The sequence below is a fragment of the Callospermophilus lateralis genome, chromosome 3 (genome assembly GCF_048772815.1).
Source record: "Callospermophilus lateralis isolate mCalLat2 chromosome 3, mCalLat2.hap1, whole genome shotgun sequence".
Classification (NCBI taxonomy): domain Eukaryota; kingdom Metazoa; phylum Chordata; class Mammalia; order Rodentia; family Sciuridae; genus Callospermophilus; species Callospermophilus lateralis.
Genome location: NC_135307.1, coordinates 95,788,427 through 95,814,568, shown reverse-complemented (window position 1 = coordinate 95,814,568; position 26,142 = coordinate 95,788,427). Strand labels below are relative to the sequence as shown.

Genomic DNA, 26,142 nt, shown 5'->3' with positions numbered 1-26,142 from the left:
TAATGGCTGAATAGAGGAGACCAACAGAGAGGGAGAAGCAAGATTATAAGAGGCCTTTTGGGAAACCTGAAGAAATCGTGCACTTCTAGGACATAAAAGCAGTATTAATAAAGTGCCCCCAAGAGGACGAAAAAGATGACTGGGAACAAACAGAGTCTGTTGTATTAGTCAAGTTGAAAGAGTTTGATTAATTTTCACTCAGAAACCAATCTGCAAGGGGTCTCCCCTCCTTGCACGCCCCTTTACACATTCCCCTCAATTCTTTAAACGCTAAAAGTGACCGATTCTGGGGCATGTTTTAATTTCTGTTATTATTTTGTGTGTGTGTGTGTGTGTGTATGCGCGCACATCTCTGTTTTTTTTTCTCTTCTGTCTATAACAAGTATTGTATAGTTAAAAAAAAAAAAAATCCTGTTCCTGAGCACAGTGTGGCCAGTCGGGTAGCTTCCCCATGAGGGCTTGTTGCTCCCTCCCTGCTGCTGATAAGGACGCAGGGGCAGGAATGATGCTTGTCATTCATGCTACTTATTCTGCATACCCTTGGCCTTGTTCAGGGCTACTGAGCTGGGAGCTTTGCCTGAGGCTGGGCTCTATTGTCTGAATCCAGGGCCAGAAGGAACTGAGGGCTCTTTTTCCACATCTACCTGGATGCTGTCTGCAGGCTTGGGTTGTTAAGTGCCCTGTTTAATTGAGAAGTGCCTTTTATCCAAAAGAAGGGGTGAAATTAATTAAGCTTAGAGGAAAGGACTTTGGGGGGCGGAGCTAAAGAGGAAGAAAGGAGAACCCTTTAAATAAGGCTCCTACTCTGGCTGCCAGGGAGTGTGCGGGACCAGCAAGCAGGAAGCTGGGCTGCTTCCCTCCTTCACGTTGCTGTCCATCTCCTGTGTTTTCCCCTGTGAGAAGGAGCCTGAGCCTGAAGAAGATGATGGAGCCTGAGGAGTACAGAGAGAGAGGTGAGTGATGGGTATCCCTGGTCCTCTTCCCCATTGTCACTTCTGTAGGGGCAGCTGCTGGTGAGTGGCCCTAGGTTTTGTAGTATCATTTGACTGGAGCATTAGCATTGTTTTTTGAGGCTCGCTTCAGCAACAGTTTCTCTGAAAAGGAACACAAGATCAGAGATGAAAACCTCTCTCTTGTTCTCCCTCTCATCTACCCACTCTCATGGATATCCATATTACCTTTGTCTTTTTTTTTTCTTTCAACTTTTCCACAAAATAGAGGGAAAAGGGGGTTATTTATCTTCTGAAAGTCATTTAGATGCAGGGCTATAGTTCCCTGATATTTCAGTATTTATAGTCACTGCAAAATTTTGTCTCTTAATATTCATTTCTCTATGTGTGAACCCATGTACACTGTTCTTTCATTTAGTCCTTCATTCCCTAAGTATTTAGTATATGCCCACCATGTATCAAGCCTCATGTGAAGAGCAAAACCAAATTATTACCCTGTTTCCAGGCCTGGCTTTTCTTCGAGGGGAAGTGGGTAATTGCTTTTAAGAGAATTTTGCATATCTTTATCACTGTAACTTTTTATATTCTTATCTCTACTACTGGGTTGCATTGCCTCAGATTCCTTTGTTATACACTATGGTCTCATATTAAAATCCAGCTTTCCCTGTTCCCCAGGAGATAATTGACTAAGTGTCCATCAATAGGCACACTTTTCAGTGTGCATTAGCTTATTTGATTGCTTTGCCAAGGCATATTGAGCTCAGAGCAGGTTTCTGTGGACTTTATCCTGTGATGGGAACACAATTTCATTTATACTGTGCCTGACAAGGGGAAGGTAGGTCTAGAGCTCTTGACCTCTGGTGGGGCACTTCAGAAGTCACCAGAGCCCCTGGGCTTTGAGAGGGTTGCAGGAGAGCAGAAAGAAAAGTGCTGAAATCTTTTTGATTCCTCAGTGTTTTCTGGAGCTCATTCTTTTTGTAAGAACTTCATGAGCTGATGCAGAGGGAAGAAATGGGGTACTGTCTCCTCCATTTAAAACAAAACATTTATTCTGAAGGGGTAAAAGGTTTTGTATTGTATTGTATTAAGAAAGGTTTATGAATATTGAGAGAATCATAAACACACACAGAAAGGGAGAGAAACTCTGTGTATATATATGTGTGTATAACATTTTTTTTTTTGATATCAAGAATTGAATCCAACAGACACTTAACCACTGAGCCATATCCCCAGACCTTTTAAAGATATTTTATTTAGAGACAGAGTCTTGCTGTGTTGCTTAGGGCCTTGCTAAGTTGCTGAGGCTGGCTTTGAACCTGCTATCCTCCTGCCTCAGCCTCCCAGGCCGATGGTATTACAGTCATGCATCACTGTGCCTGGCTTGTGTATCATAATTTTTAAATACAAAGAGCTCCTAAGCCTACTGAACCTCTGAGGTAAAGATTTCATAGCTATTCTGTTCTGAGAAGAAAACAAAGGCAGGAGAGACATAAATGAATGAGGGGAAGAGAAAATATTTTACTTTGGAGCTAGAGTTTTGTACTTTAGAGATTTCTCCTCTTTTTCATTTTGTTATTCACACATCCTCTTCATCAGTCATTTTCTCCCTCATTCTTTTATTTTTAAATTTTTTAAATTCTGAAGATAAGAGCATGACTGGGATCAGACCTCTCCCTGGTCCATGACTCTTATCTCTTTTTCACCATGTTCTCTTGATCCCAATCCAAGAGGGATGGGCACAAGTTGGCCAGGGCCAGTCAGGGGACACGACCCTGGTTTCTCTGCTTTCTTCTAGGGAGAGAGATGGTGGATTACATCTGCCAGTACCTGAGCACTGTACGGGAGAGGCGGGTGACCCCAGATGTGCAGCCTGGCTACCTTCGAGCCCGGCTACCTGAGAGTGCGCCTGAGGAACCTGACAGCTGGGACAGCATTTTTGGGGACATTGAGCAAATCATCATGCCAGGGGTGAGATATAGTGACCACACAGGTGACTCTGGATTTGGGGGGCATACAGGGTGGGTGGTGGCCTGAAGAAAGGCCTGCCTTCGGTCAGTCTGGGATGAGAATGCATCCTTCTGTTACTTCCACCAATATCCACCTCCATCTTCTGGGCATGTGGAGGGCCAGGACTTTGACTGGGGGTAGGTTTCTGACACCAGGGATGGCCTATAGTGTTGAGTGTGTAGTCGGGACAATAATGACTGTATTTCAGGGCATAGTCCAACTAAGGAATGGGCATCTAAAGGAATGGTATGAGAAATAAAAAATTTATTTGAAGGGAAAGAAGAAATACAGATAGCAAGGCAGAAGACAGAAGGCTAGAAACAGTCCCTGGGCCCTGATAGGCAGAGCCAGGGACTCTCCTACCTAGTATCTGAGTTCATGCCAAAGTAAAGGAAGAAAGTAGGGAATATGATCCACTGAAGGCACCCTAGCTGTCAGGATGGAGACCCAGGTAGCTGAGAGGTCCTCTCAGCCCCTCTTTCCATTGTAGAGTGGGTACCATGTCCTTCTTACCAGGGAGGTCTGGTGATTGAGCTGTTGATGAATGAGTTTTCCATGAATCATTGATACTCAGTGATGGAGGGAGCAGCCTGCGATGTTGCTGGTGAGGCCAGAGAAGAGGTGGGAGTTGGCTGATGTTCTGGGTAGCAACCACTGCATCCCTGGCCACCAGGGTGAAGAACTTGCCCTAGGTGTCCTTGCACTGTACCAGCTGGGCTATATGTCAGCTAGTTTAATCCTCACAGTGATTCCGTTTGACAGGTGAGGAAATGCAGGCTCTCAGGAGTTAACTGTCTTGCCCAAAGTCATAGAATTTGTACTGGATAGATGTAGGAGTTCACTAGGCCAGTTTTACACCAAAGGCTCTGCTCTTTATCCTATACTGTGATGATGCCTCCTGAGCAAGGAGAGGCTGTACCTGGCCCCAGCACCACACCCCAGTAATTCCCCTAACACCTAGGTTTTTGGCTCACTCCTCCTGCTTGGGTCATTGTGTCCTGACCTGTGTGTGTGTCTAGAAGCTCTTCCCAACACTGACTTGAGAATCATCTCCATCATCCCTAGATGATGAATCTCCAGAGATGCCTGGAGATTCCAGAAATGTGCTTGAAGGCAGGAAGGTGAAAATATCCAAACTCAGAAAACAAGAGCAAATTTGAAGAATGACAAATACTCATCTCTCTTTTACTATTGTCTATTTTACAAGCCTCTTTTGAAAATGTCAATATCAGTAAATCTTTACCATAAAGGCTAGCTCCCTGATAAGATTATCTTACAGGTTCCATTTTGTAAAATGCAATCGGCTGAGGCACTAACTGTAATCTGAGGGAGAGAAAAAGCAACCGTTAGCAGAGCCAGAAATGAGCTGATTCATTTGATGGAAAGAAATCCCAGCAGTTGGGGGGAGGTGTGGCCAAGGAGGCTCATTTCTGGACAGGGGGTCTGTCTGTTTTGATAAGGACTCTTCTGGTTTATCTCATCTCATTTATCTTATAAGGACAGATAATTACCTCTTGATAGGCCTAGGAGGTGGGAACCCTTCTCTGGGGTTTCCAAAATACTGTCACTAAGCACAGCGAAAATGAGGGTCCAATCTTTGATCTTATCTCATAGGCCACACTATCCTCTGAGAATTGGCCTGAGAGCAGTTGGCCCTTGCTTTCTCATTTTGGTCAGCACGTCATTGAAAATTGGATTCTTTTTTCCTTCCTGTCACCTCCTAAATATTAAGAGAAGAAAAACTTCCTTTCTACTTTAATTCCAACCCTGGTTTGAAAACCTTCGTTTACTTTTAGATAGGGGAAGAGAGAGCAGCCCATGGAAGAAGCAGGACACCATTCTGCTTAGGTGTTTGGGCTCTGGAGTCAGGCAACTTGGGGGTTCCTGTCTTGGTGCTGCCATCTGACCCTAAGGGTCATCCCTTATAACGAGAAACTGATGTTAAGGGAGGTACAAGAGAAGGTCCTGGTTGTATGGGGACTGAAGTGTGCACACATTCTGAGAACACCTTTAAGAAAAAAGTCAAAAATGCATCTCAAAAGAGGTACATTAATGGGCGGCGGGTATGGGGGGGAGATGTCAAACACAGGACCCTGGAGCCTAAATTCATTAGTTCACAGTAAATCTACAAGGAGCTGGTTAGGAGCAGTAGTAGAACCAGAAACTATGTCCTTGTACTTAAATCTTATCCTTCTACTCCCCACACTGTCTAGGACACAGTCTGTACTCCTGGAGGATTATAAAAATTCACACACACTAAACAACAGAATGACACTCTAAGATGTTATCTAATAAATTATTGGCAGGGGAAACATCTAGAATTATAGAGGTTCATGGGCTGGAGGAAGGGATCAAAGGCTACTGTGGGAGGTCCGGAAGGGCATGAGGAGGAACTGAAGAATAACTTTCTAAGAATTAGCAGGTCTGGAAGGGCCACATCTTCATGGAAGTGCTTTCCCTTCAAGGGAAACAGCCTTGCTCAAAGATGCAAATGCAGAAATGAACTGAGCATGCTTAGAGAGCGGTGAGATGAGGAGAGATTAGATAATTAATGAGGCAGATGAACCATCAGGGATGTTGGGGCAGGGGCCCTCCACATCCGGCCAGCTCCTTCTTATATCTGTTTCCTATTGTGGGCGGAGGAGTTAGCCTGGAGGTTGGCCTTCCCTACTCTTTGGCTGGCACCTCTTCCCTGTCCTCTCCTTTCCTGACTTCCCTTTTGGAAAGCTAAGGACAGCCTTGAATCTACTCACACTGACCTCCCCCCTTGTAGGAACTGCCTGCCTAGAGAGCTCAAGGCTCCATAAAACAAGTTTTGCGGGAAATTAGATGAGACAAGCAATTTGCTCTTTTAGAGTTTCTTTGTATTACTGGACAGGAGCAACGCGGGGGATAAACATTGGAGATCAATGTGAACACTACCCAGAATCCCACAACCTAGCTAATATAGACAATTTTATTTTGCATACTCCTTTCTGGTATGTGCCAAGGCTCCACTGATGGCCTAGCTTAGAATATGAGGCATGTGGGTGATTAAAGAATACCAATGAACACGTCTTATTTTTGTTGAGTTGTATCACCTGTCTTAAAAGTGTTCTCCCATCTCTAGAGTTGTTTCCCCTTTCCAGGGAGGGTCTCTGGAGGAAGAAAGCCTCCTAGAAATGCCTCCTGATGCCAACTGTGTGCATATTCTGCCTCTAGGTGGTACATTGGCAGAGCCCCCACATGCACGCCTACTACCCAGCCCTTACCTCTTGGCCATCTCTGCTGGGAGACATGCTGGCCGATGCCATCAACTGCTTAGGATTCACCTGGGTGAGTAGCAGTGGCGGGTAACTACTGGTACCTGGGGACCTTTTAGGAAGTGGGTAGCATCCTAGGGCAGAGATTTTATACAGGCCTCTGAAGAGGAGTCAAAGATAAATATTAAAAATGGAGTGCCACGTAAAAACATGAATAATGGCAATATTCTTTAAGTTTAATCTGTATATGAATTATCTCTTCTAATCCTTCAATCCCACAGAATCACAAGTACTGGCCCATTTTGTAGATGAGGAAATTGAGGCTTAAGTAACTTATCTCCGCAGGATCACACAGAGTATAGAGACACAGATGAGATTTCAGCTGAGATCTGGTTCTTGTTACAGTTTGTGACCTTTAAGCACTTTGATGCCAGTTGGGTCACAACTTCCCCCAAGCTCATGTCTTTAAAGAGTTAGAGAAATGTCTTCAGACTTCCCTTAATAATCCCTTCAGCACTACTCAGCTTTATTTTTTAATTTAATTTATTTATTTTGGTACTAATGAGCTACCACTGAGCTACATCCCAGCCCTTTTTATTTTTTAATTTTGAGCAGGATCAGGATCTCACTAAGTTGTTCAGATCCTCACTGAGTTACTGAGGCTGGCCTCAAACTTGAGACCCTTCTTCCTTAACCTGAGTGGTCAAGATTACAAGCATGCACCGCTGCACCTATCATTACTTAGCTTTAAATTGTGCCAAAATCCTCTTAAAAAACTATATTTTAAACCTATAAGGCACAGGATATCACTATATTTTCCAGGAGAGAATACTATACTTTCTTAGTCTGAACACATTGCTTTTGGCTTTGGAGTATTTCTTGGGTATTTTGAGGGACTTAGGGAACCAAATCCAAACGAATAATTTCTAGGAATTTCTTCATAGAGCCCTGGAGAATCTGTCATTGAGGACAAAATGAATCCAATGCCCCATATTCTTTTCCCTTTTGGTTTGGCAGAGGGTGGGATGAGGGCAGGTTCCGGACCTGACGCTGACTCCTTCTCTAGGGGCTCCCATTGATATAGGCAGAGAGAAGTGGCTCTGGGGCTGGTGGGGGTGTCTCAGTGCCTTGGGTCTGTGCAGATGAAATTTCTTTCCCTTTTTCAGGCTTCCAGCCCTGCATGCACAGAGCTGGAGATGAACGTCATGGACTGGCTGGCGAAAATGCTGGGACTCCCTGAGCACTTCCTACATCACCATCCCGGCAGCCAGGGGGGAGGCGTCTTGCAGGTGGCGCATTGACAATCTCTACCTAGCACAGGGGCTAAGTAGTCAAAGAAAAGCGAGCCCTTCCCCAGCAATTTTCCTATTCTTCAGAGTTTCCCCGGGCTACCCTAACCACCATCATCATTACCAACATCACTTCCTTGATTGACAACATCTTCAGCCACAGCACCGTTGAGATAGCTTGAGCCTCCACCACAGCCACTAGGGCCACCTCACCTTCCATTTCATTTACCTGCTGCTCCCACCTTCACCACTTAGTATCTCTCTTTTCTTTGAAAGAGACTAAAAAGGCAACACAGATTATCACACTTCCATTATTTCTTAATTCAAATTTCTTAGTTTATAATCGGACAGTTCCTCTCTGTTGTCCCATTTTACACCTTGTGATAAGGGAGGAAGAGAGAAGTCAAAATTTCTCTGGGAGGGAAATTAACAACATGGAGTGAGGAACTTTGCCCTTGGATCCTGTTTTGGGGATATGTGTCAAATGATAGTTCTTCAAATATTTTTTTTCTGCCCAGAGTGGAGCTTTCTGGGTACCTCCCATGCACCATGCACATGGCTAGGTCCATCTGCATCTATGAACCCTTGGCATTCAAGAGGTCTTTGTTCTGAGGCCTTTGAGAATCCCCAAATTCTCAAATTCTATTGTAATTTGTAATTTTCCTGGTTTTATAATCTAGAGATAATAATATTTTCCTAAAGAGTTGGCGTGGTGATTAAATAAATTCTCCTATTAGATACAAATAGCCATAATGTACTGAGAGAGAGAACTGGCAAGTTCACTGGCTCCATTTGCCAGCTAAGTTATTGCTTCTCTCACTCCAACCTTGCAGCAGGATTAAATTTGTAACCTTATAAGAAAGAAAAACAGCTACAGGTTGTGGACCTGCTGGGTTGTTAGCAAATACTTGAAACTTCATATATTATATCTGGGAGAATATGTACAATGTCTACTTACATGATCTTACATCTAATCATCTGAGGAACCCTGTAGGTATATAGTGTCATTTCCAACTTTTGAGATAAGAGCTCTGCAGCTCAGAGAGCTCAAATAGGCCACACAGATTGTAAGTGGGAAAACGAGCATTCAAATCCATGCCTGTTCACATTCAAACAATGCTCTCTCCTGTGTGCATTAGCCATGTGAACTTGAGATAACTGATCTGAGCATCACTATCCTCATCAATAGTCGGATAAATATCATAATTATCTCAGAGAGGTGTTATGAGGATCAAGGAGAATAACAGGAAGTGTTTCATAAACTGTGAACTGGGATACAGATGGAAGGTGGTATTAGTATTATGTTGGCTTCCTTGTTATGGAGTAATTTTCAGCCACTGAATCTCTCGTGGGATCTGGTCCACCCTGACTCCCTGGCCATAACAGTGTCTGAAAAGCTCTTTAGCAGAATCCTATCAGCTATAGGTCAAGGAGCAAAGATACCAGGGACTATGTGAATGAATGATCAGGAATCATAGAATCCTGAGAAGCTGCCTACCTGGACTTCGGTATTCCTACAATCATGCCCAGAGGGATATTGTCTGATCCTTCCCATCCAGAAGGCAATTAAAGGGATGCTCTTAATTTTATAGATTAAAAAAAAGAATCTTACAGAGGGGCAATATTAGCCCAAGATCATAATAGTCACTGACAACAAAAGCAGTGTCAAAGTTCTTTTCTCTCCTTTTCATTCTGGGGATCAAACCCAGGGCCTTGCACATGTTAAGCATTGGCTCTACCACTGAGTGGGTCCCCAGCCCAAAACAGTACTAAATAAGTTTTACACAGGGAGCAAACTTGAACTTTCTCTTTTTGGTTTCTGGAACATTCTCTTTTTGGTCTCTCTAATAGAGATGTTGGTATTAGATATAAATTTGCTTTCAGAATGCAAAATAGGGGCTGGGGGGAAGGAGGGCCCCTTAGGGAGGAGTTATGTACTTCCTTACTAATAGCCATTAAACACATGAACAGAGGAAATTACTTAATTTGGAAAATATATCAAGAGGACATAGAAAGAGGCTGCCATTGGTAATCCTTCCACTACAGAGCACAGTCAGTGAATCTACCTTGATCGCCCTGCTGGCTGCAAGGAAGAACAAAATCCTGGAAATGAAAACATCTGAGCCTGATGCCGACGAGTCCTTTCTGAATGCCCGTCTCATCGCCTATGCCTCTGACCAGGTGAGTTACCTGACACAGGACAAACTTCAGGTTAGTGGTTGGCTTCCAGGGCCTTAGTTTGTAAGTAGTTTTCCTCTAGACATGAGCACCTTGGGCTTCAAGGTAGCTCAGGCCCAGAGGTTTTCTCCAGGATCTCTAGGGGCAGCCAAACTTCGACCATTTGAACTTGATTCCAGGAAGACTCTTTACTAACATGTTTCCGTGGTGCTTCCAGGCTCACTCCTCAGTGGAGAAGGCTGGTTTGATTTCCCTTGTGAAGATGAAGTTTCTACCTGTGGATGACAACTTCTCACTCCGAGGGGAAGTTCTTCAGAAAGCCATTGAGGAAGACAAGCAGCGGGGCTTGGTGCCTGTCTTTGTAAGTCAGAATGTATCCTTAAGATTAGAATGGTAGAACATGGATGTGAGCAAGGAATTTGGGCAGAATTCAGGTAAGTAATATGCAAACCAAAGCAGAAGAGTCTTCAAATACACTGTTTTACAAGTTATGATTGCTATTCATTGGTATGTGATGAAATGAAATTTGTTGTGACTAGCATTAAAAATAAATAGAAAACATCCCAATGCATTTATACAGCCGGAGTATGAACTGTTTTTTGAAATTTTATTTCAAATACACATGTATATGTGGACTAATTGCTACATAAAATATATTTCTTAGTTTGTGCTAAAACACAATGTGAAATACACATTGTTCTAGTAGGATGCATATGGTAGGTAATGTGTGTGGTGAAATCTTTGTCCAGACCCACCCTACCAAGTTAACTGGCTTTTATTTCCTTCCAGGTCTGTGCAACACTAGGGACCACTGGGGTCTGTGCATTTGACTGCCTGTCAGAGCTGGGCCCCATCTGTAAGTATATGTCCCATGTGGTGAAGAAGACAAGGAATACATTTAAAAATATTTACTAGAGTGAGAAATATTTCCTGAAACCAACTCTATGGACTTATTCTCCCTGCCTCTTTGGTCAATTTGAGGACATGGGAAGAATTACCAAAGGTGATTCTCCCAGGCAGCCCAGGTCACTGGGCTCTTCCTAGTGGTGAGACAAGGGTTAGAGCTGCCCCATCATGCATCTTCTCCTGGGAAACAATGGCAGGAAAGAAAGTGTGTTAGTCAGCATTCCATCAATAAAACCAATATCTGAGGTAATTCACTTATGAAGAAAATAGATTTATTTTGGCTCACAATTTTGAAGGTTCCAGTCCATGATTGGCTGGCTTTGTCCCTTTTGAGCCTGTGGCAAAGCAGCATATCACGGTGGGAGCACATGGTGGAGAAAAACCACTTACCTCATCACAAGCCAGGAAGGGACAGAGTGGGAGATCAGGTTCCAAAATCCTTGTCATGGGCACACCCCCAATGACCTAAAGACCTCCATAAGGCCCCACCTCTTAAAAGTCTCACTACCCCCCAAGAGGGCCACTCTGTGGACCTTTAACACATGGACCTTTGGGGTCATTCAAGTTCCAAACTATAACTGAGAGTCTCAGGTTTTCTCATCCTCTCACTTATATGTTGAAATCTACCTAAAGCAGGCTGTATCTAAAAAACAGGCGAATGAGGTACAGGGAGATATTTTCTATTCTGCTTCAGAAAAAGAAAAGAGTAGGGCAGGGAAAACCATGGGAGAGATAAAGGCAGAGAAGAAACCCAAATATAATTGTTTAATCCACAACAGAGATACCCACTAAGAAAGAGAGCCATCTTTCTAGCCTTCGTATTAGATGCATCAACATTGCTTTCTGGGATAGTGGGAAGTTGGTTGTTCTAGGACATTCTAGATTGAAGCCAAGGGGGTGTTGATCCTCTGTCCAATGTGAGAAAAAGGTCAGGGTGAGGTTTTAGTAGACTTTCCCATTAGGAGGCAGTGACACCTCTTTCAGCCCCTCCCCCTCCCACTGACACCCCATCCTTCCATCTGCATGCACTTTGATGGCTCATTTAACAAAGCACATCATCCTTTCCCAGCTATTCCCTTTGCCTACCATCCAGCTGAGCGAAGTGAGAGATGTCTTTCGACTCCCTACTTCATGCCTCCCCTCCAGCAGGTCACATTTACTTCCTCAGGTGCCAGTGAGGGACTGTGGCTTCACATCGATGCTGCTTATGCAGGCACTGCCTTCCTGTGTCCTGAGTTCCGGGGATTTCTGAAAGGCATTGAGTATGCTGACTCTTTTACCTTCAATCCTTCCAAGTGGATGATGGTGCACTTTGACTGTACTGGGTTCTGGTGAGTGTTGTCAGCCAAGCTCTGAGTACATGGGAGAGCCTTGTTTCCTTTGGAGAGAACTCTGACACTTACACCCATTTGGAAACCCCCAGGGTCAAGGACAAGTACAAGCTGCAGCAGACCTTCAGTGTGAACCCCATCTACCTCAGGCATGCCAACTCTGGTGCTGCCACTGACTTCATGGTGAGTACCCAGGAGAGGGAGGGCAGCTTGTGACCTCTGAGGTGGGAACTGGCTGCCTCTGACCCCTAAAGTCCTCCTGCATGTTGGCTCCCTTCAGGAGGCAGAACACTTTGAGCTCATCCCATAATACTGACACTGTGTTCCTTTGATTTCAACCTGTGCATGAGTATGTTGAATGTAACCCAGAAAACTATTAAAAACCCTAGAAAAGGAGAGCAAATTTTGAGGCAGAATGCACATTTCCTGAATATCTGTGGCTTTTTTTTTTTATTCCTAGAAATATTTTCCCTACTACAGGTGGGTCAATCCTTCTTCTTCATCTTGGATAATATGTTTTTCACTCACTACCTAACAGGGAGGGATGGAGCATCTCCCTGGGTGGGGAAGAGGTCCTTGCTTACATTGCTTTTAGTCATTGGGCCTGACAGAGGCACTGTGGGGAGCTCTGTGATATGGCGAGACACGGGTGCCCTTTGTGAGGTTCTGGATGTCTCCAGGCATTTTTTTGGCATTCTCAACTGCCTGCATCTCCACTCTCCCAAACTCACATTCAGGGATGTAAACAATATACATTATATATTGCATAGCTAACGGGAGGCTGTGAAGCAGAATGCAGGGATCTTAGTTTGGAATTCTATAACAGCAGTGGCCCTTCAGGAAACTTATGGACCTCTCTGAGCTCTGGCTTTCTTGTCTATGACATGGCAACAGTGTTACCACTGTCATAGGGTATTGTTAGGCTTAAATGGTAATCTACATATAGATTGCTTAGCACAGTACCTGTGTGGCAAATGTGCAACAAACAGTAGTCACAATATTCCTAAAATCTCTTTTGAGCTGCAGAGATTGGCTACAGCAAAGTGGTTAAGCTTGTAGATGCTAAAGCCAAATTACCTGTGTTTGAACCATGGCTTCTTCACTCACTAACTTGGGTGGCCTCAGGCACATGAGCTCTATCATCACTTGATTATAGGGTTGTTCTCTCCTAGACCAGTTCATGCTTGCTTGAGATCTGTGAAGGTTTTTGATTGGAATTGCAGGCAGTAAACTTGCAGTGGTGGAAGAAGACCCTCTAGAGGTGAATAAAGATAGGACATCTCCACTTCCCTTTTTTGGTGGGTTTTCAGAAAAATTCAAATTAAAAAAATTAAAAATTCCACACAGTTATTTTTACGGCTAAGTTTTGTTCCTGAGCACAAAACAATACCCATTCTCCTAAAAGTGGATTTTAATCTAAGAACATCATAACCTAAGATTGTTATCTTTGTCTTTGTCCATTTTGAATTTCATGTTAGCTTTTTGTTATTGTTGTTCATTTATCAGAGTATCTCAAGATCTTCCTATGGTTCATTCCCACCAGTTTGGAGATTTTTACAGTACTCTCTCTTTTCCAGATAGCTCAGAAAAATCTAAATTAAACTTTTCCACGTGCTGGTCCATGTAACCTTAATATTTTACCTTCTACATCCAAAAAGCATTACTTTATACTTTTTCTTCCTCCATCTGGAATCCTGTGGATTTAATTTTTAAGACTATGAAGAAACTCTGAGAACACTGAAGCTGCTATCTTTGTTGTGATCCTGGGGGTCTCACAGGGGCTCTGATCCAGACCCCAAGCTCTTTTGCAGCCAGGTGCCTGTGGTTTTCAAAAGAAGCTCATCCCTGCTCTGAGATGAGCCAGAAATAGTGGTGAATTCCTGGGACCTTGGAATCACCTAAAATCAGTGCCTCTGACGTCAGCAAAACTCCCCTCCTGTTCATTTCCTTTCCCTCCAATAGCACAGTGAGCACCAGTGGATGGGGCATTGTCTTGCCCTTGGCAGTGGAGACTGACAAAACCTTGAAAGGACACAGAGGAGGCTGGGGAAGGACACTACTTTAAAAAGAGCCACATCAGCCTTTATAAATTCAGATGTCTTGAGCTGACAGAAATGCTTGGGTCAAGCCACCCTTCTGAGCCAGTATGAATTGGTTTTGGAAGAGTGACAAAAGAAGAACAACTGGGAATAAAGATGATTATGAAGTCAAAATTAAAATCGTCTCTGCCTTTCCCTGTTAACTTGCTGATGAAATAAAGTATTCCATTGACCATAATCACCTGGAAACCGGAATGTTTTTAGAGACAACTCTTAGCTTAGCATTCATTATTTATTCTCCTTGAGTGTCTGGCCTTTGGACAAGAGGTGGAGTAGACGCATTCCCTGCTACAGAAATTTCGTCTTGTTTCCAAGCTTTGATGCCCTCTGCTGGCTAATGGAGGTCCTCAAGCTGCTCCTCCACGTGATGAAAATTTTGTTTGGCAATCAAAATTTAATATTTTAATGCAGGAGAAATATAGGCCATTGACACATGAGTAATGTTCCCATAGTGCCTAACCCAGGAAACTGGGTTGAAGGTTGAAGATGAGGACATTTGTGAGGATTTGGCAATTCCATGGATGGACAGACAAATATTTGACAGGACAAATATTTATTTTTTATTTATTTCATTTTAAAAATATCTTTATTTTGTTTATTTATTTTTATGTGGTGCTGAGGATCGAACCCAGTGCCTTACATGTGTGAGTCTGCCACTGAGCCACAACCCCAGCCCCAAATATTTATTTTTTAACAAATTAAAAATTGTGGTGGAAGCTTTCTGACAGTGGAGGGATAGGTTATTAAAAACTCCACTACTAGAATAAATAAGCACTTTACTAGAATAAATAAGCACTTTCCAAACCCTTTACTTTGTTTTCAGATCTGAGAAATTGGTTTGGAAGAAGTCAGACCTATGGTAACTGCCACTTTGAACTTTAAGTCCTATGAACTCCATCAGCAGAACAAAGGGTCAATTTCAGTCTAACAGAAACAGAGATTTGGATGGATGCCCATTTGAAATCTGAATGCTTGAGTGATACCCCTGAGGCCACAGGAATCTCACAAGTCAGGATAGGGCAGTGAGATTAAATAAGTAATATCTTGGTTCTAGATAGAAATACTGCTGTGAGTTGGCAGCTCACATAGTTTATTATCTAATAACAATCCTCACTGACAGCTTCCGCTGAGCTTTTGCCCTCTGTTTTCCTTGTACCACTTTCCTGGAAACTGCTGTCCATTCTGTTTCATGGATGAGCAGTGAAGTGGCTCTGTCCAGGCTCACACAATTCGTCAGTGGCTAAGCTGGAGGAGACACCCAGATCTGTGGGGCGCCAGTATCTGAGCTCGTAACTACCCCACTTTTAATTGTTATCTAATTTGTTGGAACAGAAATAGAACACCTTATTCATGAAACAAGTTCTTTTACAGAAAAAAAAATATATCTCCTCTATCTTGAGTTTCTGGACTGGGATGAGATATTTAAAACAGCATTAAAAGAAAAGAGCTCTTCTCATTAGTTCAAGGTTATGGACTGAGTTTTCACTTGTCCTGAGGCTGGGCAAGGAATTATTGGCCACCATCATCAGTGGAGTACCCTTTGGATAACTTGCTTTGGCTTGCTCCTTAGCAACAGCTTCAGGAGTCATGGTGACAGTGTCCATCCCTGAGGACTGGGCAAGCAACAGCTAATGCCCAAGAGTGTCCAAGGGAACAGACACCCTTGTCTCTAACTGTGAGCACTGTGTTCTTTTAATTCTAGCACTGGCAGATCCCTTTGAGCCGGCGGTTTCGCTCTATTAAACTCTGGTTTGTGATTCGGTCCTTCGGGGTGAAGAATCTTCAAGCCCATGTCAGACACGTATGTAGCATGCACGCTGTGGTGCTGAACCCATTTTGCTGTGTTTTCTCCTGGGGAGGAAGGCTCTGCTCTGCTTTACTGACATACCCAGGGGGCCACTGGTGTCTGGCTCAGGTGTCTGGGACTACACAGGGGCTCCTGAGATTTGATTATTCAGGGTGGCCTGATCTTTGTTAACTGGAGAAGCGCTGAGCACAATATCAGCCTAAGGGCTCTCTGGTGCCTGTTTTCTCTGTGAGTGTCTCACCATGACTTTTGCTGTCACTGAGCACTGGGGAGTGATAGCTTGAGAGCCTGGTTTGCAGAGAAAAAGAAAGTAGATCAAAGGGCAGTGTGGATGGCCAAGGTAGGATCTCTTTTGGACTCGCCCTGGCTGAAAATTTTAATTGTTATGGTTATGCCTGAAGTAGCTCTTCAGACCCACCAAATCTGTAATATGTCTCCCTGGGTTGTGTTAACAGCTGTTTGTTGAAGGCATATTTGGTACAATTTATTCCAGTTCAATTCAATAACTACAAAATGATTGGGCTAAGAAAGGAACACAGAGATAAGGCAGAAAGGCATATTCTTCCCGGAGGAGGTGGGTCTTAAGGAACTTGAGCCAGCAGCTAAAGTTCTTCAAGAGCCTATGTGGAAGACAGAGCTATTTGTAAAAGCAGCAGGGTTAATCCAAAAACACTCTTTTTTTTTTTTTTTTTTTTTTTTTTGTCACTAGGCGAATCTTTACCTCTCTACCTTTCTACTAGGGAATTCCTACTTCTTTCAACAACAACAACAACAACAAAACAAAATGAAGAGGTCAAGGCAGAAACTATGACTGGTCCTAATGTTTGTAATTTTACACTTGTAATCAACAGTGGACACTAATTTATAAGCTGCCACCAGTAAACTGAGGGGTTTTTGGCATTTCATACTCTTGTTCGATCCTCAAGGTCAGAGGGTAATGGGTGGGGAATGAGGCAGTAGAAGTCACAAATAATTAGGAAAATTCTTTGGTTACAACTTAAGACTGGATGTTCAATGTGTAGCTGCTGTCAGCCTTCCCTAAATGCTGCCTTTTGCCAGTCCAGTCTCTGAGTTCCCATCTATTTTGCACATCAGTCCACACTTCTGGGCCTGCCTGCCAAGGGCCTGATTATCAAGTTTCCACCTCAGCTTGGGCATGTTAGGAAGCCATCCCAAAACCCATGCCCAGGCCACCCGTACCTTCACTGGTACCTTTTACCTGGATTACCATCTCCTCTCAACTGTTGTTCATGGATCAAGTTCCACTTCCTCCCAGAGAGTCCCTGAGTATTCCTTTTGTTCTGGTCTCTACCTCCTTGGTATTCCCAGGGTCACATACTCAGACTCAAATGAGAGTCTGAGCCCAAGGCTCAGTGTCCCACCATAGTAGGGGCTAGAATCAAAACAAAAGTTGTTTTGTATGAGTTAATTTTTTTTAATTGATTATAATTATTGTTACTTGCATATGTCTTATTATTTTTTTAAAAATAGACTGTTTCATTAGATTCTTACAACAATGCTTGTGGTGGTCACCCTGATTAGGTGCGGCTCAGAGATAGTACTTGCCCTTGCTCAAGAGTGGAAAGCCTGGGATCTTATCTCAAGCTTTCCAATTACAAGTCCTTTACTCAGTGTTCTGGACCACTTCTTCCTATTCAAAGCTCTTGTCTTTACATAAAGCCAAGTTTTGTATTTCTTTGTTACATAGTTGTGCTTTAGAGAAAGGGTCTGGGTTTTATTTTTAGTTCCCTTTCAGTATTTGGTGACCTTGGGAAAATTACTTAATTTTTCTGTGTTTGCCTTCCTGGTTTACAAAATGGGGAAATGATAATCTCACTCTCAAAAGTTTATTGTGAGAATTAAATAAGAGTATACATATGTAGTTCTTGGTGGAGGACAGTTCGGTACTCGATATTCCCTGCTCCTCCCTCTTCCCCTCTTTTTATTTTCTCCCTTTTCTAACAAGTTGTCATCATTATCATCATTTCTTTTTTTTCACAATAACTTTATTTTATTGATTTATTTTTATGTGATGCTGAGGATCCAACCCAGGGCCTTGCATGTGTGAGGCGAGTGCTCTACCTCTGAGCCATAACCCCAGCCCATCATCATTTCTTATCACCTCCAATAGGGATGGTAAACTTTTGCTTTGAAAAACCAGATGGTAATTATTTTTGGCTTTGGGGATCATACAGAGACAGTCTCTGTTGTAACTTCCCGACTCTGTCATAGCACAAAGCCACCATAGACAACACATGGGCACGACTGGCTGTGTTGCAGAAAACTTTATTTATAAAAAGCAGTAGGGGCTGGGCTTTGTGCACCTTGACTGGAGTGTGCAGCTCTGATGTCATTGCCCACAAAGGTGGGCTTTGGTGGTGGACTCGCTGCCTATGATGTTCTCGCCTCTCCCCTGGCCTCTGTTCTGTCTTATTGTCAACAGCATGCATTGCAGGAAGGAGCACAGCATGCTGGGAGAAGGCAGCCAGGAGCCTTGCTTCTGCCCCTTGGCGGCTGGGAAAGTCACTTTCCTTTGATTCCTCCTAGAAACTGTGGAGGTTGAACAACAATGGTTTCTGGGTCTCTTTTCTTGCTCCAGAGCATCAGCTTCCTGTTCTTAGCCTGATTCCAGATCTGCACCTGAGATGTCTTAATGGTGCTTGATTATGTTGAAGAAAAATTTACTCAGAAGGATATCAAGCTTAGCAGGTGGTAGAAATGGGTCTGGAGAGGAGAATCATGATCAAATTAGAAAATGACAGCTAGAAAACAATTAGAAGTGTACTTTCCCTAGGAGAGAGAGCTCAGAACTTACAAAGGAGAAGTTCTTGGGGTAGTGTTTAAGACTACAACAGACCACACAATGGAGAGAGAAAGGGGTTTTGAAAATTGCTACAAATAGAGTAATGGGTTTCCTCTTGGTGGAAGACAAAGCTAATCTCTTATCTTCTAAAATAGAACAGCAGGTGTGAGTTCCAACAGACAGAACCACTTAGCAGATATTTTATTGCCTTTCTTCTGGATGCTTGGAGGAATTTTTAAAAATTAAAGAAAAGGGAAATCTTGTCTTCATTTTGTTAATAATCCTAGGTAAAAACAAAAACTAAAAAAAAAATAGGAAATTTTAAAAGATGACACAAACTTCAGTGAAAGATGAACACATAGCAAAATCTTTAACTTTTTGGGTGATAAAATATGCACAACATAAATGTACCTTGTTGAGCATTTTTAAGGGGACAATTTAATGTGACATTAAGTGTACTTGCAATGTTGTGCAACTCAGGAAATTTTCATCATCCCACCCAAGCAGAAACTACCGTTAAGCCACGTACAAAGGTTTTTCTGCTCTGTAGGTTAGGATGATATATAAAATAATGTTCTTTGTGGAATTTAGAAAAAGAGGGATGAAATGATATTGGCCAAATTATATTGTTATATTGTGTGCATGTATGAATATGTGACAACAAATGCCACCGTTATGTGCAACCAAAATGCACCAATAAAACATGAAAAAATGAAAAAAGGAAGATGAAAGGGCATTTGAGTTTCAAGATGTGAAGAGGTTGGCAAGGAAAACATGTAGGTTTAGGGTGAGGCTGGGCCATTTCGAACCTGTGCAGTGGAAGGAGGCACCTGCCTATGAGCACAGAATTTTAGCCTTTGTCTGCTCCCCTGGCCCCTTAAGAAGTGTTCACTCCAGAATAGGAGGTCAGATTGCTCGAATAACAAAGCCCATAGATTCTAGTTTCTGGGAATGACTTGAAAGAGGGCTCTGAGATACAAGTTCTCCAGGTGGGTCTGATGTGACAGGACCAAGGGAACCAGTGGAGATTTTCCAGCTTGCAATATGAGTGATATCACATGAAGAAGAGAGGCAAGCAGAAGCCACTTAGCTCTCCACGGTTCAAAGGTGTCACCCGTTTAAACTGTTTTGTGATGTGAAAGTTTATGCCTGATTATTAACCTCGTTTTTCTCTACATTCACCATTCCAGGGTACAGAAATGGCTAAATATTTTGAATCTCTAGTCAGAAATGACCCTTTCTTTGAAATTCCTGCCAAGAGGCACCTTGGCCTGGTGGTTTTCCGTCTGAAGGTAATGCCATGTTCCAATGATGTTCTTCAGTGTTCTGGAGTTGTTGAATCTCTTGGACATGTAAACATTGGGTTTCTGGAGATGATTACAGGGGATGTGATTCTAGACTTCTCTTTATCCTTCAAACAGGGACCTAATTGTCTCACAGAAAGTGTGTTAAAGGAAATAGCCAAAGCTGGCCAGCTCTTCCTCATCCCAGCCACTATCCAGGACAAGCTGATCATCCGTTTCACTGTGACATCCCAATTTACCACCAAGGATGACATCCTGAGAGACTGGAAGCTCATTCGAGATGCGGCTACTTTCATCCTGAGTCAGCACTGTACTTCCCAACCAAGCCGCATGGTCAGGAACCTCATCCCTCAAACCAACGGCTCCAGAGCCATGGCCAGTGGAATGTCCCTTCAGTTTGTCAATGAGGCAGGAGATGACCCAGCCCAGGCCAGGAAGATCATCAAACAGCCTCAGCGTGTCGGAGCCAGTCCTGTGAGAAGGGAAGACAGCTGCCGCATAGAAACCTCGCTGGACCCGCTTGATGACTGCTTTTTAGAAGAGGCCCCAGATGCCACCAAGCATAAGCTGTCGTCCTTTCTGTTCAGTTACTTGTCTGTGCAGAATAAGAAGAAGACAGTGAGGTCCCTCAGTTGTAATAGTGTGCCCGTGAGTGCTCAGAAGCCACTGCCTGCTGATGGCTCTGTGAAGAATGGGGGCCCCTCTGGGGTCAGAATCTTCTCCAGGTTTCCAGAAGAGATGATGCTCCTGAAGAAAAGTGCTTTCAAGAAGCTGATCAAGTTCTACAGTGTCCCCAGCTTTCCTGAATGCAACTCTCAATGTGGGCTCCAGCTGCCCTGCTGTCCTCTGCAGGCCATGGTGTAGACAGGGTCTTCAGCCAGAGTCTAAGGATGTGTGTGTTTCAGGGAATCTTTGAACCCCTTCAGATTGCGTGCAGAGTTTGTGTGCTTATGTGTATGTGCATTTTTCTTGGGAGAAAGTCCATGATTTTGATCAGGTTCTCATAGGGGTTCATAGCCCACGGTGGAATATAAATGGAGAGTTTATATCAGCATAATCCAGAAGATTCCAGAAGGTCATTAGACAGAAAGAATTGAGGATTGCATACTGACAGACGGCTTCTGTCTTTGTGGTTCAACTTGTGATATGAAATATTATTTAGAAATAAATTGTGCTTATCCCTGAAACAAAGCAAACCCTGTGTGACTTAATTGACTACTAAAACATTAATGAACTAACCAGGGCATGTCCTGGAACATAAATGAACCAACCTTATAGATTTTTCTTTTGAGGATGCTGAAGATTTGAATTTAATTATAGGAAAAGCGTGGAGGAGCCATTGGTAGTGAAGAAGTCAGGCAACTTGTATTTAAAAGCATCAATTCTGAGTCAGGCATGATGTTTACAAATAAGAAAGCCCTGGCTTCTGGTCCCAGAGCTTTAAAAGGACAAAACTAGGTCCTCTTCTTTTCAATGGGGCCCGTGTTGTTTCCACTCTACAGAACAGTTCAGGATTGTACTTGATCAGAAGCTCACTGTCCAGCAGACCAACTCTAGTCCTCTAGTACACTTAAATATCCCATCTCTAGGTTTGGAACTTGTACATTTTTTCTTTATTCTGGACCTTATAGTTAAAAAAAAAAAAGCTATGCTCATGGGCAGCTTGCTATGATTAATTCGTAGGGAGTGGCTCTAAAATTGGTTATATGAAGAGCATAAAAGATAAAACTATATACTAGTTAAAGTAGCAAGGATAATTTTACTCAGCATTAAACTATTGTAATAGGGAAAAGAGTCTAGTGTGAACTGAACTCAACTTGAGACAGTACGGAGGTAATTGACATTTTAAAGGGAGAAGGGATAGGTGCCAGTAGGAACTTGGTAGAGTCGGGAATGTAAAATAGTTACAAAAAGTAGGTATGGGGCTGGTTCATATGAAATGCACCTGGGTTTATTAATGGTCCTTATCAAAGTTAGGGTCCTACCCTGCCACAGACAGGACATGGACCTTATCTTCAGATGTTAGTTGGAACTAGCAGTAAATTTTTTTGGAAGGCTTGAATTTTCTTAGGTGAGAACTTCAGGGAAGTCTAGGGTCCTTTTAAGGATGTGACCTTGACCTTTTAGACACTAGGTTAGAGTTTGTTCAAGTGTCCATAGGCTAAGATTGAGGACTCATTGAAAAGAGGGCTCAGAGGAGCCTGGCTAGAGTTTGGTCCAAGAGAGAATCTTTGTTAAGAGCTTAAAGCTTCACATTGCCACTTGTTCTCTATCACTGATCCCTGAATTTTTAAATACCCTGGAATCACCTAGGGGGTATTTAAAAAAATGGTCCCTGGCTTCCACTCCCAGAAATCTTAGTCTACTTGGTATGAGATTTTAGTTTTAATCTTTGGGATTAAAGGTGATGTTGATGTTAAAATGCAGCATCATTTGGGGATCACTGCTTTAGATTAACTTGCTTGTCAAACGGGTGAGTGTGGGTCAAAAACAGTTTGCATCTCCAGGTGAGCCTGATGCACAAGTTTGAGAAGCACTGTTCTACTACTCTTTAGGATCACTTATGATTTTGCTAAAGCACAATGTGTGTAAGAAATAAATATAAGTGGTTAATTGATGTGAATATCTAGGAGTAAAAAGCATCCTGATGCTCTGCCTTTCCTGGGGCCTGCACTTTGAGTCACTCTGATCTAAGAGCTGAGCCTCAGATATTAAGAGATAATTCAGTCCTGAGGAACTGAGTTGCAGCAACTAAGCATGCCTGACTTATAACTTAAGGTGCTTTTCTTTGTGTTAATGGTTCCCAAAATGTGGTCCCCAACCAACAGCACCAACGTCACATGGCAGTTTGTTAGAAATGCAAATTCCAATTCCAACTGTGGGAGGTGGGATTCAGTATTTCATATTTTAATAAGACTTCAAGGCAATTTTCTTTATTTTTTCCAAGGTGATCATCAGTGTTTAAATGTGAGAACCATTGCTCTATGTGTACTATAAACATTAGATTGTTTAATTAGCTCTTTCCCCCAGTAGAAAAACTTACATAGAGAACTGCATGTTTAACAGGTTGTGTGATGAACAAGCAATAAATTGCCCACTATGTGCCAGGTACTGAGGATATAATGATGAACAAGATACACAGTCTCTGCCTTCCCAGAGTTTCTATTTTCATAGATGCATGAAATCTGAGCCAAGGGAAAGTGATGATATTTTTTTTGTGTGTGCGTGTACCAGGAATTGAACCTAGGGGCCCTCAATTACTGAGCCACATCTTCAGCCGCTTCTTCTTCTTCTTCTTTTTTTTTTTTTTTAAATTTTATTTAGAGACAGAATCTTGTTGAGTTGCTTAGGGCTTTGGTAAGTTGCGGAGGCTGGCTTTGAACTCTCAATCCTCCTTCTCAGCCTCTGAAGGTTATGGGTGTGTGCCACTGTGCCCAGTGGAAAGTGAAAATCTTAATGGAATGCACCATCAATCTCATATTCCCTACCACCTGATGTTTAGTGTGCTCTGGAAGATAGCAGTCCAGCCGACTAGGTGACCAGTAAGCCCACCTCCCCTCCAACTGTGCTGGGTGATGCTAAGTAACAATTTCTTTTTACCTCTTTACAGACTTCATACAGCCCCACCAACTTCAATGACAAAATAATGATTATAGAAAAGTTAAAACACATGGAAAGGACTCTTATTCTTCTAGGGGTCCCTTCTAGTCTTTGAAGTTCTGACCTGACTTCCTGGAGACAGGCTTGGAGAAGTCCATCACAGTAGTGCTGAGTGTATCTCTTGGCTCTTAATAGGCACTCACTAAATGCTTGTAGAGTGGATGTATAAATAAACAACACATTTAAGAAGTTATCTTTTAGGGTGGGTCACTACAGTTGGTCAGTCTTCTCCATACCTGTACTGACTCTTACTGGCTTCCATTTCAAATGCTGACGCTTCCCAGTTTCATCCCCAAATTATTTTGGAGCCTGGAGCATCATCTCTATGCTTTGATTACAAATTTATGCTTTCAAATAAAGCTAACTTGTGTACCCAGTTCTATGAATTTGATTTCTGACTTTCTTATTTTTTTTTTTTGTCAACTGGGATTGAACCCAGGGGTGCTTAACCACTGAGCCAATCCCCAGCCCTTTTTAATACTTTGTTTAGAGATAGGGTCTCACTGAGTTGCTTAGGGCCTCACTAAGTTGCTGAGGTAAAATGCTGAGGCTGGCTTTGAACTTGCAATCCTCCTGTCCCAGCCTCCCAAGCCATTGAGATTCAGACTTCACCTCTGTGCTCAGTGATTTCTGATCTTTTAAGAGATAAACCAGTCTTTAGAGTGGATTTCTCTCTCACAGGTGGTAGCTTTCTTTTGTTTATATGCGTGCAAACCCAGGAGTAAAGATATTATGCTGGTGCTTAATCCTTCATAATGGAGCTGTGTACCTGACTAGAATCTGGGAGGTTTGGGGAAGTGAGAGGCTGAGGGAGCCATCAGGCTGGGAAGCAGAGCTGGGGGAGATGTAAGAGCACAGTTTTCTGATTTTCTAACCGAATCATCTAAAACATCAGCCCAAATAGGTCAGAGTCCAGTAAGCTCTGGTTAATGGAACACTCATATTCTGGCTAATGGTGCAAGTGCTGACCTCTCACCTGAAAAGATGCCCCTAGGGAAAGAGTAACATCACTGCTTTAACTTAACCTGCGGTCAAATGGAATCAACGCAATTGCGTAACATGGAACTCCAAAACACAGGATCTGCTACCTTACATTACTTGGGTTCAAATTCTCACCAGAAAAATCAATAAAGCAAAGACATAGAGAATTTTTGCAAAAATACCCAGGCTCTGATACACAAGCAATAATCATTCTGAACAATAAGAAAAATTCATTAAGATGCAGCATATCCAAAGTTTTCCTTGGGCCATCCGCAAGTCCCTCATGTAGATTAAGTGCTAAGGAAATGTTTATTATTAGGCCTAGTAAGTGGGGGCAGGGATTCTGGTTATAAGTCTTCATAGAAGTCACTTTTTAAAAGAGTAGAGAGACTACTAGAGAGGTATTGATTGTATACAATATTTCTAGCACTGTATCGGAGGTGAGGGTGGTGGCTTTCCTCATTATATATCATTGAGGATCCCAGGCGTGTTTGCCTAGGGCTTTATGGGGACTAAGCTTGGGGAGAACTGGGACTCCTTGTCAGATCTTGGTCATTTGAGGATGTCTGAGGGAAGGAATCTTGACTGCTTCTAGGGATGCTTGGGTGAACTTGGGTCTCATTTTCTGGATGGGGACTAAGGTCAGTGACTGTGATAATCCTGTGGCTTAGGATAAGCTCTAGGTAAGAATGTGTCTCCACCCAGGATCTGCTTCTGAAATGGTTGCTATTGATCACTGTGGAGAGCAAGAAGTGCTACTCAGGAAGGGAGGCAGCTGAATGGAAGGAGAAAGGGCTTTCTGAAAAAGTTCCTCAGAAGGTCCCAAACCATCCTGTACCTTACCCAAAGGCCCCAGGCCCTTGAGCAGGCAGGAGACTGTGGAGTGGAACCAGTTCCCACCTGGAAGCATGGGACAGAGTTCCAAGTGCATGCAGCATGTGCAAGTGTGTGCAGTGGAGTGCTTCTCAGAGAGCGGGGACTTACCTGGCTCACAGAAACATTATATTTGAGATGCATGGAAGTTTCAAAATGTTGAGACTTCACGTTTCAGAAGTTGAGAGATTGCATACAAATCTGGATTCCTGTTTTCCAAATAATTAGACAATCCCAGCATTCTTGCATGCCAATAATCAGCTGACTGAAGCTGAGTAGTAGCTGTTCCTGTTTGCCACATTCATTCCTGAGCTGCTTCTCTCATCTACAGTATGTGAATCCTGAAGACATGTGAGCTCACCACCCTCAATGTAGCTACAAAATATTTACTGAACACTTCTCATGTATAGGACTCTGATACAATAGACTTAGGCTTCTTTTAGGACTAAGGATGGCATTGCCACTGTGGTATAATGCTGTTTGTACACAGTGGCCAGGGTGATTATGGGTGGGGAGAGCTGGTTTCCTTACACTGGAGTTGGATTTCTGTTGGATTGTTCATTGTGGGTCTTCTCTGTCCTCTGCCATTTTTTAAATCTAGAATGCCATTACTTGGACACCTGTGACAAGTGACCAGTGAGGCTTTCAGGTTTTGGAGTAAGTGACACAGTTGCATTTAGAATAAAGTCAGCAAAGAACCCAAGAGACAGTG

General features: G+C 42.9%; 1 protein-coding gene across 2 annotated transcripts; it reads left to right on the top strand.

The window, feature by feature from the left end:
• The first annotated feature begins 896 nt into the window (after nucleotides 1-896).
• On the top strand, nucleotides 897-21,097 carry Hdc (histidine decarboxylase). Of its 2 annotated transcripts, XM_076848566.2 has the most exons (12): nucleotides 897-953; nucleotides 2,746-2,918; nucleotides 6,159-6,272; nucleotides 7,366-7,488; nucleotides 9,535-9,669; nucleotides 9,884-10,027; nucleotides 10,456-10,522; nucleotides 11,741-11,903; nucleotides 11,996-12,086; nucleotides 15,705-15,803; nucleotides 19,803-19,904; nucleotides 20,034-21,097. In XM_076848566.2, exons 1-12 carry the CDS (start codon nucleotides 923-925, stop codon nucleotides 20,778-20,780), a joined length of 1,989 nt encoding a protein of 662 aa, XP_076704681.1. In that variant the 5' UTR covers nucleotides 897-922; the 3' UTR covers nucleotides 20,781-21,097. The 2 variants fall into 2 exon arrangements, with proteins under 2 accessions (XP_076704681.1, XP_076704682.1); XM_076848567.2 differs by lacking the exon at nucleotides 15,705-15,803.
• Nucleotides 21,098-26,142: the final 5,045 nt, after the last annotated feature.